Source organism: Somniosus microcephalus, unplaced genomic scaffold, assembly GCF_052327205.1.
Source record: "Somniosus microcephalus isolate GS21.2 unplaced genomic scaffold, FLI_Smic_1.0 unresolved_chr7, whole genome shotgun sequence".
In the NCBI taxonomy this organism is placed as follows: domain Eukaryota; kingdom Metazoa; phylum Chordata; class Chondrichthyes; order Squaliformes; family Somniosidae; genus Somniosus; species Somniosus microcephalus.
Genome location: NW_028225185.1, coordinates 25456728 through 25475576, shown reverse-complemented (window position 1 = coordinate 25475576; position 18849 = coordinate 25456728). Strand labels below are relative to the sequence as shown.

General features: G+C 50.7%; 1 protein-coding gene across 2 annotated transcripts in view; it reads left to right on the top strand.

Moving 5' to 3' along the window:
- LOC147086640 (adiponectin receptor protein 1-like) overlaps positions 1-13093 on the top strand; it is a 66842-nt gene extending 53749 nt beyond the window's left edge. For both annotated transcript variants that reach the window (XM_085978779.1, XM_085978780.1), the window contains exons 6-8: positions 10379-10566; positions 12572-12765; positions 12867-13093. In XM_085978779.1, the coding sequence (XP_085834905.1) occupies positions 10379-10566; positions 12572-12765; positions 12867-12995 (511 nt within the window). In that variant the 3' untranslated portion in view covers positions 12996-13093. The remainder of the gene's footprint in view (positions 1-10378; positions 10567-12571; positions 12766-12866) is intronic.
- Positions 13094-18849: the final 5756 nt, after the last annotated feature.

The following is an 18849-nucleotide window of genomic DNA, read 5'->3' as shown; positions in this document are numbered from 1 at the left end:
GATACCCGGGAGTGAGTTAGAGGCTGGAATCTAATCGAGGGGTTCAGGGGTGTTTATATATAGAATAACAGATACCCGGGAGTGAGTTACAGGCTGGAATCTAATCGAGGGGTTCGGGGGGTTTATATATAGAATAACAGATACCCGGGAGTGAGTTACAGGCTGGAATCTAATCGAGGGGTTCGGGGGGTTTATATGTAGAATAACAGATACCCGGGAGTGAGTTACAGGCTGGAATCTAATCGAGGGGTTCGGGGGGTTTAGATATAGAATAACAGATACCCGGGAGTGAGTTACAGGCTGGAATCTAATCGAGGGGTTTGGGGGGTTTATATATAGAATACCAGATACCCGGGAGTGAGTTACAGGCTGGAATCTAATCGAGGGGTTCGGGGGGTTTATATATAGAATAACAGATACCCGGGAGTGAGTTACAGGCTGGAATCTAATCGAGGAGTGCGGGGGGTTTATATATAGAATAACAGATACCTGGGAGTGAGTTACAGGCTGGAATCTAATCGAGGGGTTTGGGGGGTTTATATATAGAATACAGATACACGGGAGTGAGTTACAGGCTGGAATCTAATCAAGGGGTTCGGGGGCTTTATGTATAGAATAACAGATACCCGGGAGTGAGTTACAGGCTGGAATCTAATCGAGCGGTTCGGGGTTTTTTTTTATAGAATAACAGATACCCAGGAGTGAGTTACAGGCTGGAATCTAATCGAGGAGTGCGGGGGGTTTATATATAGAATAACAGATACCCGGGAGTGAGTTACAGGCTGGAATCTAATCGAGGGGTTCGGGGGGTTTATATATAGAATAACAGATACCCGGGAGTGAGTTACAGGCTGGAGTCTAATCGAGGGATTCGGGGGGTTTATATATAGAATAACAGATACCCGGGAGTGAGTTACAGGCTGGAGTCTAATCGAGGGATTCGGGGGGGATATATATAGAATAACGGATACCCGGGAGTGAGTTACAGGCTGGAATCTAATCGAGGGGTTCGGGGGGGTTTATATATAGAATAACAGATACCCGGGAGTGAGTTACAGGCTGGAATCTAATCGGGGGGTTCGGGGGGTTTATATATAGAATAACAGATACCCGGGAGTGAGTTACAGGCTGGAATCTAATCGAGGGGTTCGGGGGGTTTATATATAGAATAACAGATACCCGGGAGTGAGTTCCAGGCTGGAATCTAATCGAGGGGTTCGGGGGGTTTATATATAGAATAACGGATACCCGGGAGTGAGTTACAGGCTGGAATCTAATCGAGGGGTTCGGGGGGTTTATATATAGAATAACAGATACCCGGGAGTGAGTTACAGGCTGGAATCTATTCGAGGGGTTCGGGGGGGTTTATATATAGAATAACAGATACCCGGGAGTGAGTTACAGGCTGGAATCTATTCGAGGGGTTCGGGGGGTTTATATATAGAATAACAGATACCCGGGAGTGAGTTACAGGCTGGAATCTAATCGGGGGGTTCGGGGGGTTTATATATAGAATAACGGATACCCGGGAGCGAGTTACAGGCTGGAATCTAATCGAGTGGTTCGGGGGAGTTTATATATAGAATAACAGATACCCGGGAGTGAGTTACAGGCTGGAATCTAATCGAGGGGTTCAGGGGGTTTGTATTTAGAATAACGGAAACCCGGGAGTGAGTTACAGGCTGGAATCTAATCGAGGGGTTCAGGGGGGGTTTATATTTAGAATAACAGATACCTGGGAGTGAGTTACAGGCTGGAATCTAATCGAGGGGTTCGGGGGGTTTATATATAGAATAACAGATACCCGGGAGTGAGTTACAGGCTGGAATCTAATCGAGGGGTTCAGGGGGGTTTATATTTAGAATAACAGATACCCGGGAGTGAGTTACAGGCTGGAATCTAATCGAGGGGTTCGGGGGTTTATATATAGAATAACAGATACCCGGGAGTGAGTTACAGGCTGGAATCTAATCGGGGGGGGTTCGGGGGGTTTATATATAGAATAACAGATACCCGGGAGTGAGTTACAGGCTGGAATCTAATCGAGGAGTGCGGGGGGTTTATATATAGAATAACAGATACCCGGGAGTGAGTTACAGGCTGGAATCTAATCGAGGGGTTTGGGGGGTTTATATATAGAATACAGATACCCGGGAGTGAGTTACAGGCTGGAATCTAATCAAGGGGTTCGGGGGGTTTATATATAGAATAACAGATACCCGGGAGTGAGTTACAGGCTGGAATCGAATCGAGGAGTGCGGGGGGTTTATATATAGAATAACAGATACCCGGGAGTGAGTTACAGGCTGGAATCTAATCGAGGGGTTCGGGGGGTTTATATATAGAATAACAGATACCCGGGAGTGAGTTACAGGCTGGAATCTAATCGAGGAGTGCGGGGGGTTTATATATAGAATAACAGATACCCGGGAGTGAGTTACAGGCTGGAATCTAATCGAGGGGTTCGGGGGGGTTTATATATAGAATAACAGATACCCGGGAGTGAGTTTCAGGCTGGAGTCTAATCGAGGGATTCGGGGGGGTTATATATAGAATAACGGATACCCGGGTGTGAGTTACAGGCTGGAATCTAATCGAGGGGTTCGGGGGGGTTTATATATAGAATAACAGATACCCGGGAGTGAGTTACAGGCTGGAATCTAATCGGGGGGTTCGGGGGGTTTATATACAGAATAACAGATACCCGGGAGTGAGTTACAGGCTGGAATCTAATCGAGGGGTTCGGGGGGTTTATATATAGAATAACAGATACCCGGGAGTGAGTTACAGGCTGGAATCTAATCGAGGGGTTCGGGGGGTTTATATATAGAATAACAGATACCCGGGAGTGAGTTACAGGCTAAAATCTAATCGAGGGGTTCGGGGGGTTTATATATAGAATAACAGATACCCGGGAGTGAGTTACTGACTGGAATCTAATCGAGGGGTTCGGTGGGTTTATATATAGAATAACAGATACCCGGGAGTGAGTTACAGGCTGGAATCTAATCGAGGGGTTCGGGGGTGTTTATATATAAAATAACAGATACCCGGGAGTGAGTTAGAGGCTGGAATCTAATCGAGGGGTTCGGGGGGTTTATATATAGAATAACAGATACCCGGGAGTGAGTTACAGGCTGGAATCTAATCGGGGGGTTCGGGGGGGTTTATATATAAAATAACAGATACCCGGGAGTGAGTTACAGGCTGGAATCTAATCGAGGGGTTCGGGGGGTTTATATATAGAATAACAGATACCCGGGAGTGAGTTAGAGGCTGGAATCTAATCGAGGGGTTCAGGGGTGTTTATATATAGAATAACAGATACCCGGGAGTGAGTTACAGGCTGGAATCTAATCGAGGGGTTCGGGGGGTTTATATATAGAATAACAGATACCCGGGAGTGAGTTACAGGCTGGAATCTAATCGAGGGGTTCGGGGGGTTTATATATAGAATAACAGATACCCGGGAGTGAGTTACAGGCTGGAATCTAATCGAGGGGTTCGGGGGGTTTAGATATAGAATAACAGATACCCGGGAGTGAGTTACAGGCTGGAATCTAATCGAGGGGTTTGGGGGGTTTATATATAGAATACCAGATACCCGGGAGTGAGTTACAGGCTGGAATCTAATCGAGGGGTTCGGGGGGTTTATATATAGAATAACAGATACCCGGGAGTGAGTTACAGGCTGGAATCTAATCGAGGAGTGCGTGGGGTTTATATATAGAATAACAGATACCTGGGAGTGAGTTACAGGCTGGAATCTAATCGAGGGGTTTGGGGGGTTTATATATAGAATACAGATACACGGGAGTGAGTTACAGGCTGGAATCTAATCAAGGGGTTCGGGGGGTTTATGTATAGAATAACAGATACCCGGGAGTGAGTTACAGGCTGGAATCTAATCGAGGAGTGCGGGGGGTTTATATATAGAATAACAGATACCCGGGAGTGAGTTACAGGCTGGAATCTAATCGAGCGGTTCGGGGTTTTTTTTTATAGAATAACAGATACCCGGGAGTGAGTTACAGGCTGGAATCTAATCGAGGAGTGCGGGGGGTTTATATATAGAATAACAGATACCCGGGAGTGAGTTACAGGCTGGAATCTAATCGAGGGGTTCGGGGGGTTTATATATAGAATAACAGATACCCGGGAGTGAGTTACAGGCTGGAGTCTAATCGAGGGATTCGGGGGGTTTATATATAGAATAACAGATACCCGGGAGTGAGTTACAGGCTGGAGTCTAATCGAGGGATTCGGGGGGGTTATATATAGAATAACGGATACCCGGGAGTGAGTTACAGGCTGGAATCTAATCGAGGGGTTCGGGGGGGTTTATATATAGAATAACAGATACCCGGGAGTGAGTTACAGGCTGGAATCTAATCGGGGGGTTCGGGGGGTTTATATATAGAATAACAGATACCCGGGAGTGAGTTACAGGCTGGAATCTAATCGAGGGGTTCGGGGGGTTTATATATAGAATAACAGATACCCGGGAGTGAGTTACAGGCTGGAATCTAATCGAGGGGTTCGGGGGGTTTATATATAGAATAACGGATACCCGGGAGTGAGTTACAGGCTGGAATCTAATCGAGGGGTTCGGGGGGTTTATATATAGAATAACAGATACCCGGGAGTGAGTTACAGGCTGGAATCTAATCGAGGGGTTCGGGGGGTTTATATATAGAATAACAGATACCCGGGAGTGAGTTACAGGCTAGAATCTAATCGAGGGGTTCGGGGGGTTTATATATAGAATAACAGATACCCGGGAGTGAGTTACAGGCTGGAATCTAATCGAGGGGTTCGGGGGGTTTATATATAGAATAACAGATACCCGGGAATGAGTTACAGGCTGGAATCTAATCGAGGGGTTCGGGGGGTTTATATGTAGAATAACAGATACCCGGGAGTGAGTTACAGGCTGGAATCTAATCGAGGGGTTCGGGGGGTTTATATATAGAATAACAGATACCCGGGAGTGAGTTACAGGCTGGAATCTAATCGAGGGGTTCGGGGGGTTTATATATAGAATAACAGATACCCGGGAGTGAGTTACAGGCTGGAATCTAATCGAGGGGTTCGGGGGGTTTATATATAGAATAACGGATACCCGGTGTTGTGTATGTAATATGTGTGCTACTTTGAACCTTTGGACAGGACTGCACTACTTGTTGGGCGTAGTGATACGCAGTACCACTCCTGGCCATAGGGGTATAAATAGTACTGTGGGTACTGATCCCCCTCAGTTCCCGCCTGTGGGCATGAAGTAAAGACCTATGTATAGTCCCTACCTCCAACCAGTAAAGACCTGTTTGAGTTATACGTTTAAGTCTTTGTGTTAATTGTTCAATACAATACACATACTTAACACTGGCGACGAGTCGGTTCGAACCCTGCGGCAGTTATTCCACAGCGGCTTCGTCCAAAGACAGGACGTTGAAGAGAGGTTCCAATCCTCAACACCCCACTGAAAACTGAAGGGCAGCAGAAATCCTGACAGCTTCCAGCGACTGGAAGCGACAGGCATTAGGACCCTGAAGCCTCCATAACCTCTTGGGTAAGCCAGAGCCCGGGAGGGCGCGAGCGGGTAAGCCAGAGCCCGGGAGGGAGCGAGCAAGAGCCGCCGAGCGGGTGAGCCAGAGGCCGGGAGCCGCTTCAAGCGGGAGGCGCTTAGCGGGCCAGCGATCGCACCGGTGATAAGGGCTGAGAACCGTTTCGGGCGGGCGGCGCACCAGCGATCGCACAGGAGATAAGAGCCGCAGTCGGGCTGAAAGTCAGCGACGAGAAGCGCGGGAAAACCGCCATTGAAGTGGGCGGGGAGAGCGAGAAGCGCGGGAAAGCCGCCATTTTTCGCGGGAAAACCGCTGGGGAAGAAGGCAGAAGCGGGAAAACCGCCATTTTGTGGGCGGAGGACGACGGCAAGAGCGGGAAGCCGCCATCTTGGATAACAGTAAAAAAAAAATCTGAGAAATTGCAAATCTGATAAAGTACTACAATGCCTAAACACGGGAATATTAGCAACTTTGATAGTGACATCGAAGATTGGGCCATATATGTTGAACGAGTTAAAAATTATTGTAAGGCCAATAAAATTCGTGAGGCTGATAAAGCACTAACATTATTAAATTTAATGGGTGCGAAGACATACGGGCAATTGAAACACTTGTTATCACCAGATGAACCGGCGGATAAGACGTTCGATGAGATTGTTACTGTCCTGAAAGATCATCTAAACCCCACGCCGCTGATGCTAGCGGAACGATTTAAATTTTACGACAGAAGGCAGCTACAGCATGAAAGCAATGCTGATTATTTGCTGGAATTGCGTAAATTAGCGAAATATTGCCAGTTTGGAACGGGACTGACAGAGGCACTTCGAGACAAATTTGTGTGTGGTTTATTTAAACAGGATACACAAAAGCGACTGCTCGAGGAGAATGAGCTGACGCTTGAGAAGGCGGTCACTATGGCAGCAGCACACGAAGCCGCAGCGAGAGGCACGGCAGTAATGCAGCTACGGTCACCGGAGCTCAGTGCACACAAATTGGGTGTGAGTTCTGGCAAATGTTATCGTTGTGGAAAGACAACGCATGATCAGAACCAGTGTTGGTTTAAAAACCAAGAATGTAGAACTTGTGGTAGGCTTGGACATATAGCTAGAGTATGCAGGTCAGGGAAGAAGACCAGCAACAAGAAGTCACCGCAAGGAAAATACGCAAAGGTACACAAGGTGACCGAACAGGAGTCCGATTCAGACGCTAGCAGTAATGAACTGGCTAGCTTAAGCTGTAATGAACTGGCTAGCTTAAGAGTACTCAACGCTGGTAAGGGTGCAGACCTCCAGACAATTTGGGTCACTCTTCAGATAGAAGGAGTCCAAGTAAAACTGGAATTGGACACTGGATCGGCATTGACGGTCATAAATAAGAAAGATTACGGAAAGTTATTCCAACATATTCCCCTACAGGATACGGGGATTATATTGAAAACATACACGGGGCAAAGAGTGTACCCCATCGGGAAAATAGAGGTTGCAGTGGTCCACAAGGGCGAAGACAGTCAAATAATGGACTTATATGTGATATCTGAAGGAGGTCCTCCACTACTAGGACGGGAGTGGATTAGGAAAATGAATATGGACTGGCATTTCCTACAAACAATAACGAGTGAGAACTCGGTGAAGATAGTCGGCCCAGACTCTGGAACGGATGATGGTAAGCCCAACTCAGGTGCAAAAGACAAAGTTTCAGCACAGAATTCCACTGAGCAACAACAACATAGTTTAACTGTGGATTCTGAGTCTGGCAAGTCTACTGATGTGCCCATTTCTGAGGGACACCGGGCCCGAACTCAACTCCATTTCAAACTACAACAGCAATTAGAACAAATGCTTCGCCGTTTTGAGCAAGAGTTGAATGCAACGAAAGAGTTCTTTGATATAGAGTTGGAGAATCTGGAAAGACAACAGAAGCAGCTGATGGAGAAAATGGAGCAGGAGCACACAAAACGTCTGATGTCAGAGGAGTTAACGGTCAGCCAACTCCTGCATATGCTGAAGGACAGGACTCTGAAATGGGAAAAACTTGAACACGAACTTCAATATTCAAACGAAAGGGGTTCGGAGCTCTCAAAGGTTATTGGAAGAGCTGAGGTGGCAACACAGACTGAGATGACTGCAACAGAGCAGCCCTTGGATGCCAAAAGTACGCTGACTCACGTCAACGTAGAACAACAGACCGCTGAAACAGCTGCTCCGGTAGAGGGATTGCATAGTCCGATCAATCAATCTCCAAAGGAAGTTGAAGTATTAAAATCACAAATGAGGTCACTAGTAAACGACTTGCTGAAAGCCCAGAAAAAGCTGGATGCAGAGGTACACATGAAGAAGTCTCTTCAGGAAAGATGTCTGGATTTGGAACAAGAGCTGGCTAACGTCCAGCTGGGTATGGAGGAAATAGACGACCCTCTCACTGGTCTAGCTCAGGACGACACCGAATATTACGATGTCCTGTCCTGCCCAGCTTGTAACTTCGACTCCCAAAGTGCAGAAATCATGGAGGAGCACCAAAAGTCTACGGAACATCGGGAGAAGCTGGCTCTACGACGGAAACAGGAGGAAGAGAAGGAGGAACTGCGCATGCAGCTGGCAGCTGTGGCAGCTGACAATGGAGCCCAGAGAGTCTCCAAGAAGCAGAAAAGGAAAAGTAAAAACAGAAGATGACTCATCTGAACCATTATCACCTCTACCAGATCACACACGTGGTCCCTCAGAACGGAGCCAATTCAGTTCGGAAGTTCAAACTGTTAAATCCATGGAAGGACTATTGAATGAGTCACTCCAGCAACGTGAACCGACTCCACCACAGAGATTGAATCTGTGAACTGTTTTCCGCAGAGACTGAATCTGTGATCTGTTTTGACATGAAGTTATCTATGTATCTATGTTATTCTGTTATGTAAACCTGAAGTTATATATGTATATATGTTATTACGTTATGTTAAATGGGGAGATGACTGTAAAGCTAGGAAGGGAGGAATGTTGTGTATGTAATATGTGTGCTACTTTGAACCTATGGACAGGACTGCACTACTTGTTGGGCGTAGTGATACGCAGTACCACTCCTGGCCATAGGGGTATAAATAGTACTGTGGGTACTGATCCCCCTCAGTTCCCGCCTGTGGGCATGAAGTAAAGACCTATGTATAGTCCCTACCTCCAACCAGTAAAGACCTGTTTGAGTTATACGTTTAAGTCTTTGTGTTAATTGTTCAATACAATACACATACTTAACACCCGGGAGTGAGTTACAGACTGAAATCTAATCGAGGGGTTCGGGGGGTTTATATATAGAATAACAGATACCCGGGAGTGAGTTACAGGCTGGAGTCTAATCGGGGGGTTCGGGGGGTTTATATATAGAATAACAGATACCCGGGAGTGAGTTACAGGCTGGAATCTAATCGAGGAGTTCGGGGGGTTTATATATAGAATAACAGATACCCGGGAGTGAGTTACAGGCTGGAATCTAATCGAGGGGTTCGGGGGGTTTATATATAGAATAACGGATACCCGGGAGTGAGTTACAGGCTGGAATCTAATCGAGGGGTTCGGGGGGTTTATATATAGAATAACAGATACCCGGGAGTGAGTTACAGGCTGGAATCTAATCGAGGGGTTCGGGGGGTTTATATATAGAATAACAGATACCCGGGAGTGAGTTACAGGCTGGAATCTAATCGAGGAGTTCGGGGGGTTTATATATAGAATAACAGATACCCGGGAGTGAGTTACAGGCTGGAATCTAATCGAGGGGTTCGGGGGGTTTATATATAGAATAACAGATACCCGGGAGTGAGTTACAGGCTGGAATCTAATCGAGGGGTTTGGGGGGTTTATATATAGAATAACAGATACCCGGGAGTGAGTTACAGGCTGGAATCTAATCGAGGGGTTCGGGGGGTTTATATATAGAATAACGGATACCCGGGAGTGAGTTACAGACTGAAATCTAATCGAGGGGTTCGGGGGGTTTATATATAGAATAACAGATACCCGGGAGTGAGTTACAGGCTGGAGTCTAATCGGGGGGTTCGGGGGGTTTATATATAGAATTAACAGATACCCGGGAGTGAGTTACAGACTGGAATCTAATCGAGGAGTTCGGGGGGTTTATATATAGAATAACAGATACCCGGGAGTGAGTTACAGGCTGGAATCTAATCGAGGGGTTCGGGGGGTTTATATATAGAATAACAGATACCCGGGAGTGAGTTACAGGCTGGAATCTAATCGAGGGGTTCCGGGGGGTTTATATATAGAATAACGGATACCCGGGAGTGAGTTACAGGCTGGAATCTAATCGAGGGGTTCGGGGGGTTTATATATAGAATAACAGATACCCGGGAGTGAGTTACAGGCTGGAATCTAATCGAGGGGTTCGGGGGGTTTATATATAGAATAACAGATACCCGGGAGTGAGTTACAGGCTGGAATCTAATTGAGGGGTTCGGGGGGTTTATATATAGAATAACAGATACCCAGGAGTGAGTTACAGGCTAGAATATTTGTGTGTCTGTCTATGTGTTTTTTATTTGTTCCTGGGTTGTGGGCGTCGCAGGCAAGGGCAGCATTTATTGCCCATCCCTACTTCCCTCGAGAAGGTGGTGGTGAGCCGCCTTCTTGGACCGCTGTAGTCCGTGATGTGAAGGTACTCCCACAGTGCTTTGTGCGTCTGTGTGGGACGAATTGGAGAGCTCTATCAAAGAGCCTGCAGAGGCAGGACGGGCCGAATGGCCTCCTCCTGTGCTGTGTGAGTCTATGATTGTAGTCTGGAAATACTCTGCTGCCTGTGTTCCCCGTCTTCAGGTTAGATTACTCTGGAATCGCTCTCCTGATCATGGGCAGTTTCGTGCCTTGGTTATATTACTCCTTCTACTGCTCCCCGCAGCCCCGGCTCATCTATCTCGTCATCATCTGTGTGTTGGGAATAACCGCCATCGTCGTATCGCAGTGGGACCGCTTCGCCACGCCGCAGTACAGGGCGGTACGTGCCGGTGAGTGTCGGTTGTGTTGTAACCGTGACAGTGCAGGGCAGTGAGTGTCAGTCTCAGTGTAACCGGGGCGATGCCGGGCGGTGGGTGCCGGTCTTGGTGTAACCGGGGCGATGCCGGGCGGTGGGTGCCGGTCTTGGTGTAACCGGGGCGATGCCGGGCAGTGGGTGCCGGTCTCAGTGTACCCAGGGCGATGCCGGACGGTGGGTGCCGGTCTCGGTGTAACCAGGGCGATGCCAGGCGGTGGGTGCCGGTCTTGGTGTAACCAGGGCGATGCCGGGCGGTGGGTGCCGGTCTCGGTGTAACCAGGGCGATGCCGGACGGTGGGTGCCGGTCTCGGTGTAACCAGGGCGATGCCAGGCGGTGGGTGCCGGTCTTGGTGTAACCAGGGCGATGCCGGGCGGTGGGTGCCGGTCTCGGTGTAACCAGGGCGATGCCGGGCGGTGATTGCCGGTCTCGGTGTAACCAGGGCGATGCCGGGCGGTGATTGCCGGTCTTGGTGTAACCAGGACGATGCCGGGCGGTGATTGCCGGTCTCTGTGTAACCCGGGCGATGCCGGGCGGTGATGCCAGTCTCAGTGTAACCCTGGCGATGCAGGGTGGTGAGTGCTGGTCTCAGTTTAACCATTGTGATACCAGGCGGTGAGTGTTGATCCCGGTGTAACCAGGGCGGTGAGTGCCGGTCTCTGTGTAACTGCGGCGATGCCAGGCGGTGAGTGCCAGTCTCGGTGTAACCATGGCAATGCTGATCGGGGAGGGGGTGGGGAGAGAGAGTCATTAATCCAGTCACTGCTGAAACATCGGCAGAAACAAAGAGCTGTGGGAATGGGATATTGGGATCTGTGGGAATGGAATGGGATATTGGGAGCTATGGGATGGGAATGGGATATTGGGAGCTATGGGATGGGGATAGGATATTGGGAGCTATGGGATGGGGATAGGATATTGGGAGCTATGGGATGGGATATTGGGAGCTATGAGATGGGGATGGGATATTGGGAGCTATGGGATGGAGTTGGGATGGGAACTATGGGATGGGATATTGGGAGCTATGGGATGGAGTTGGGATGGGAACTATGGGATGGGATATTGGGAGCTATGGGATGGGAGCTATGGGATGGAGTTGGGATGGGAACGATGGGATATTGGGAGCTATGGGATGGGGATGGGATATTGGGAGCTATGTGATGGGAGCTATGGGATGGGATATTGGGAGCTATGGGATGGGGATAGGATATTGGGAGCTATGGGATGGGGTTGGGATGGGAACTATGGGATGGGATATTGGGAGCTATGGGATGGGGTTGGGATGGGAGCTATGGGATATTGGGAGCTATGGAATGGGGATGGGATATTGGGAGCTATGGGATGGGAGCTATGGGATGGGGATAGGATATTGGGAGCTATGGGATGGGGATAGGATATTGGGAGCTATGGGATGGGGATAGGATATTGGGAGCTATGGGATGGGAGCTATGGGATGGGGATGGGATATTGGAAGCTATGGGATGGGAGCTATGGGATGGGGATGGGATATTGGGAGCTATGGGATGGGAGCTATGGGATGGGGATAGGATATTGGGAGCTATGGGATGGGGATAGGATATTGGGAGCTATGGGATGGGGATAGGATATTGGGAGCTATGGGATGGGAGCTATGGGATGGGGATGGGATATTGGGAGCTATGGGATGGGAGCTATGGGATGGGGATAGGATATTGGGAGCTATGGGATGGGAGCTATGGGATGGGGATAGGATATTGGGAGCTATGGGATGGGAGCTATGGGATGGGGATGGGATATTGGGAGCTATGGGATGGGAGCTATGGGATGGGGATAGGATATTGGGAGCTATGGGATGGGAGCTATGGGATGGGGATGGGATATTGGGAGCTATGGGATGGGGATGGGATATTGGGAGCTATGGGATGGGAGCTATGGGATGGGGATAGGATATTGGGAGCTGTAGACCTGATGTTCACTGACTAACCCTTCCTTGGTTCTGTAGGTGTATTCCTGGGCCTGGGACTCAGTGGGCTTGTCCCCACACTTCATTTCATGATTGCCGAAGGGTTCATTAAAGCTGCTACAGTTGGCCAGATGGGCTGGCTCTTCCTCATGGCGATTCTCTACATCCTGGGGGTTGCACTCTACGCGGCTCGCATCCCAGAACGCTTTTTCCCTGGGAAGTGTGACATCTGGGTAAGCACTGCTTTAACCGGTCCCCTCTCACTAGCAGCGAGCACGCCACGCGGGGCGTGTGGCCGATCCCGCTAACGCTGCTCCCGTCCTTTCTCTTTCAGTTCCACTCTCACCAGATCTTCCACGTGCTGGTGGTGGCTGCCGCTGTGGTCCACCTTCACGGAGTCTCGCAGCTGCAGGCGTTCCGATCCACGCTGGGCGGGGGCTGCACCTCCGACACCACGCTGTGACCGAGTCACGACAGCTCGCCGCGATTCACCGAGACACAGAGAGAGAGAGAGAGAGGGGGAAAAAAGAATTGCAGTTTCAAACCAGAAGATGAATTTGTTTTTCTTTTTATACACGAGTATAGTTTTGAAAAAAAAAGTACAAGGAGTGGTTTATTTATAGGGCCCTGCAGCGCACCGGGCGCGCACCAGCTCTGTGTCTCGGGTCAGCGCCACTGACGGCGTTCGAATCCGTCGAGGCTTGGCCCCACTCCCCCCTGCCAGGCGGGGGGGGCGAGGAAGCCCGGTACCGAGGCAGGGGTCGTGGGTCGAGTAGAGCCCGGTACCGAGGCAGGGGTCGGCCTCCTGGGCCGTGGGCTGTTCTGCTCTCATCACGCTGACGGTGTTCCCGGTCACCCAGCTTCTCCCAGCCCTCCGAATCCGACCCTGGCGCGGAGGGGAGGGTCCCTGGTGGGTTTGGGGGCTGCCCATGGCTTCCTGCTTTGGTTTGTTTATTTCCCCGCGCGTTCGGGAAAGAACTTCAAACCATGCGCGCCTGGGGAAGGAGCTGGCCGAAGGAGGGCCAGTCTGTCAGAACGCACACGGGCATCGTCGCCCCCACCGTCCCGCCCACCGACCGGTGACCCCACCGACCCACCCACCGCGGAGACTGCCTTCGCTTTGCGCAGGCTGAGCTCCCACTTCGAGTGGCAGCTTTCCTGCTTCAGACCATTCCTGGTTGCGCCGATACTTCTGCCGGAGCCCTGTACCGAGCGGCCACAGTGCACTGGGAGGCTGGGGCCAACACTCCCGGGGCAGGGAGTGGGGGCAGCACCGCATGGCATTGGGTCGCTCTTGGGACCAGAGTCGGGGCGTAGTGGGCGGGTGCTGCTGACTGCTTCAAAATCTGAGCCATTGGACCTCTCCCAAACCCCTCTCACTCCCGAAAATAACGGCCCAGGGACACAGACCACAGGTGGGGTAGGAGCTATCGGTGTAACTGATGCTCAACCTTGATAAAACACTGGTTAGGCCTCGGCTGGAAGATTGTGTCCAATTCTGGGCACCGCACTTTAGGAAGGATGTCAAGGCCTTGGAGAGGGTGCAGAGGAGATTGACCAGAATGGTTCCAGGGATGAGGGACTTCAGTGACGTGGAGAGACTGGAGAAGCTGGGGTTGTTCTCCTTAGAGCAGAGAAGGTTAAGGGGAGATTGACCAGAATGGTACCAGGGATGAGGGACTTCAGTGACGTGGAGAGACTGGAGAAGCTGGGATTGTTCTCCTTAGAGCAGAGAAGGTTAAGGGGAGATTGACCAGAATGGTACCAGGGATGAGGGACTTCAGTGATGTGGAGAGACTGGAGAAGCTGGGGTTGTTCTCCTTAGAGCAGAGAAGGTTAAGGGGAGATTGACCAGAATGGTACCAGGGATGAGGGACTTCAGTGATGTGGAGAGACTGGAGAAGCTGGGATTGTTCTCCTTAGAGCAGAGAAGGTTAAGGGGAGATTGACCAGAATGGTACCAGGGATGAGGGACTTCAGTGATGTGGAGAGACTGGAGAAGCTGGGGTTGTTCTCCTTAGAGCAGAGAAGGTTAAGGGGAGATTGACCAGAATGGTACCAGGGATGAGGGACTTCAGTGATGTGGAGAGACTGGAGAAGCTGGGGTTGTTCTCCTTAGAGCAGAGAAGGTTAAGGGGAGATTGACCAGAATGGTACCAGGGATGAGGGACTTCAGTGATGTGGAGAGACTGGAGAAGCTGGGGTTGTTCTCCTTAGAGCAAAGAAGGTTAAGGGGAGATTGACCAGAATGGTACCAGGGATGAGGGACTTCAGTGATGTGGAGAGACTGGAGAAGCTGGGGTTGTTCTCCTTAGAGCAGAGAAGGTTAAGGGGAGATTGACCAGAATGGTACCAGGGATGAGGGACTTCAGTGATGTGGAGAGACTGGAGAAGCTGGGATTGTTCTCCTTGGAGCAGAGAAGGTTAAGGGGAGATTGACCAGAATGGTTCTGGGGATGAGGGACTTCAGTGACGTGGGGAGACTGGAGAAGCTGGGATTGTTCTCCTTAGAGCAGAGAAGGTTAAGGGGAGATTGACCAGAATGGTTCCGGGGATGAGGGACTTCAGTGACGTGGGGAGACTGGAGAAGCTGGGATTGTTCTCCTTAGAGCAGAGAAGGTTAAGGGGAGATTGACCAGAATGGTACCAGGGATGAGGGACTTCAGTGACGTGGGGAGACTGGAGAAGCTGGGATTGTTCTCCTTAGAGCAGAGAAGGTTAAGGGGAGATTGACCAGAATGGTTCCAGGGATGAGGGACTTCAGTGACACGGAGAGATTGGAGAAGCTGGGGTTGTTCTCCTTAGAGCAGAGAAGGTTAAGGGGAGATTTAATAGAGGTGTTCAAAATCATGAAGGGTTTTGATGGAGTAAATAAGGAGAAGCTGTTTCCAGTGGCAGGAGGGTCGGTAACCAGAGGACACAGATTGAAGAGAATCGGTAAAAGAACCAGAGGGGAGATGAGGAGAATGTTTTTAGGCAGTGAGTTGTTGTGATCTGGAACGCGCTGCCTGAAAGGGCGGTGGGAGCAGATTCAATAGTAACTTTCAAAAGGGGGAATTGGAGAAATACTTGAAGTGGAGAAATGTGCCGGGCTGTGGGGAAAGAGCAGGGGGGAGTGGGACTAATTGGAGAGCTCGTTCAAAGAGCCGGCACAGGCACGACGGGCCGAATGGCCTCCTCCTGCTATGCTGTGTGATTGTAGAAACTGACAGGAACAGGGAGCGGGGCGGGGGGGGTGCTTAGGGTATAGAAACTAACGGGAAGTGCCTCGGCCCACTCAGGAATCCCCGCCCTTCCCCCTGAGAAACTGCTGCCCCCCCCCACCCAGAGAATCCTTCCTCTGTCCCCTGACCCTGGGGAATCCTGGTCCCTCACTCTCTCCTCTCTCCCTGGTATTGTTTCACGGTGCAAACGTTTCAAACGTATGAAGAAATAGATCGAAATATATTTAAAATATTCTCTGATTCCCGGTCCGTGCATCTTAAATTATTGGAATTTTTGTCTATTGCGCATTTTGTAAGTAATTTCAGTGATTAAATAAAGCTCCATGTTTGGGTTCTGCTGTCATTCTCGTCACTCCCATAACTCCTCGCTGGGTCTGGGCTGCTACTACTGGGTTAAGATCATCTCCCTCTCGGAGAGTGCGTGCCCCACTGTTCAACACAGCCCAGCACATTCTACGTCAGTCTCACTGTTACAGACAGACAGGGACAGCCCAGGACTGGCTCCCGTCAGTCTCACTGTTACAGACAAACAGGGACAGCCCAGGACTGACTCCAGTCAGTCTCACTGTTACAGACAGGGACAGCCCAGGACTGACTCCAGTCAGTCTCACTGTTACAGACAGGGACAGCCCAGGACTGACTCCAGTCAGTCTCACTGTTACAGACAGACAGGGACAGCCCAGGACTGACTCCAGTCAGTCTCACTGTTACAGACAGACAGGGACAGCCCAGGACTGACTCCAGTCACTCTCACTGTTACAGACAGACAGGGACAGCCCAGGACTGACTCCAGTCAGTCTCACTGTTACAGACAGACAGGGACAGCCCAGGACTGACTCCAGTCAGTCTCACTGTTACAGACAGACAGACACAGCCCAGGACTGGCTCCCGTCAGTCTCACTGTTACAGACAGCGACAGCCCAGGACTGACTCCAGTCAGTCTCACTGTTACAGACAGACAGGGACAGCCCAGGACTGACTCCAGTCAGTCTCACTGTTACAGACAGGGACAGCCCAGGACTGACTCCAGTCAGTCTCACTGTTACAGACAGACAGCGACAGCCCAGGACTGGCTCCCGTCAATCTCACTGTTACAGACAGGGACAGCCCAGGACTGACTCCAGTCAGTCTCACTGTTACAGACAGACAGGTACAGCCCAGGACTGACTCCAGTCAGTCTCACTGTTACAGACAGGGACAGCCCAGGACTGACTCCAGTCAGTCTCACTGTTACAGACAGACAGCGACAGCCCAGGACTGACTCCAGTCAGTCTCACTGTTACAGACAGACAGGGACAGCCCAGGACTGACTCCAGTCAGTCTCACTGTTACAGACAGACAGGGACAGCCCAGGACTGGCTCCCGTCAGTCTCACTGTTACAGACAGCGACAGCCCAGGACTGACTCCAGTCAGTCTCACTGTTACAGACAGACAGCGACAGCCCAGGACTGACTCCAGTCAGTCTCACTGTTACAGACAGACAGGGACAGCCCAGGACTGGCTCCAGTCAGTCTCACTGTTACAGACAGACAGACACAGCCCAGGACTGACTCCAGTCAGTCTCACTGTTACAGACAGACAGGGACAGCCCAGGACTGACTCCAGTCAGTCTCACTGTTACAGACAGACAGGGACAGCCCAGGACTGACTCCAGTCAGTCTCACTGTTACAGACAGGGACAGCCCAGGACTGACTCCAGTCAGTCTCACTGTTACAGACAGACAGGGACAGCCCAGGACTGACTCCAGTCAGTCTCACTGTTACAGACAGACAGGGACAGCCCAGGACTGACTCCAGTCAGTCTCACTGTTACAGACAGACAGGGACAGCCCAGGACTGACTCCAGTCAGTCTCACTGTTACAGACAGACAGGGACAGCCCAGGACTGACTCCAGTCAGTCTCACTGTTACAGACAGACAGCGACAGCCCAGGACTGACTCCAGTCAGTCTCACTGTTACAGACAGACAGGTACAGCCCGGGACTGACTCCAGTCAGTCTCACTGTTACAGACAGACAGCGACAGCCCAGAACTGACTCCAGTCAGTCTCACTGTTACAGACAGACAGCGACAGCCCAGGACTGACTCCAGTCAGTCTCACTGTTACAGACAGACAGACACAGCCCAGGACTGACTCCAGTCAGTCTCACTGTTACAGACAGACAGGGACAGCCCAGGACTGACTCCAGTCAGTCTCACTGTTACAGACAGGGACAGCCCAGGACTGACTCCAGTCAGTCTCACTGTTACAGACAGACAGGGACAGCCCAGGACTGACTCCAGTCAGTCTCACTGTTACAGACAGACAGGGACAGCCCAGGACTGACTCCAGTCAGTCTCACTGTTACAGACAGACAGGGACAGCCCAGGACTGGCTCCAGTCAGTCTCGCTGTTACAGACAGACAGGGACAGCCCAGGACTGGCTCCAGTCAGTCTCACTGTTACTGACAGACAGGGACAGCCCAGGACTGGCTCCAGTCAGTCTCACTGTTACAGACAGACAGGGACAGCCCAGGACTGAATCCAGTCAATCTCACTGTTACAGACAGATAGGGACAGCCCAGGACTGACTCCAGTCAGTCTCACTGTTACAGACAGACAGACACAGCCCAGGACTGACTCCAGTCAGTCTCACTGTTACAGACAGACAGGGACAGCCCAGGACTGACTCCAGTCAGTCTCACTGTTACAGACAGGGACAGCCCAGGACTGACTCCAGTCAGTCTCACTGCTACAGACAGACAGGGACAGCCCAGGACTGGCTCCCGTCAATCTCACTGTTACAGACAGATAGGGACAGCCAGGACTGACTCCAGTCAGTCTCACTGTTACAGACAGACAGGGACAGCCCAGGACTGACTCCAGTCAGTCTCACTGTTACAGACAGACAGGGACAGCCCAGGACTGACTCCAGTCAGTCTCACTGTTACAGACAGACAGGTACAGCCCGGGACTGACTCCAGTCAGTCTCACTGGTTACAGACAGACAGGGACAGCCCAGGACTGACTCCAGTCAGTCTCACTGTTACAGACAGAGACAGCCCAGGACTGACTCCAGTCAGTCTCACTGTTACAGACAGAAGGACAGCCC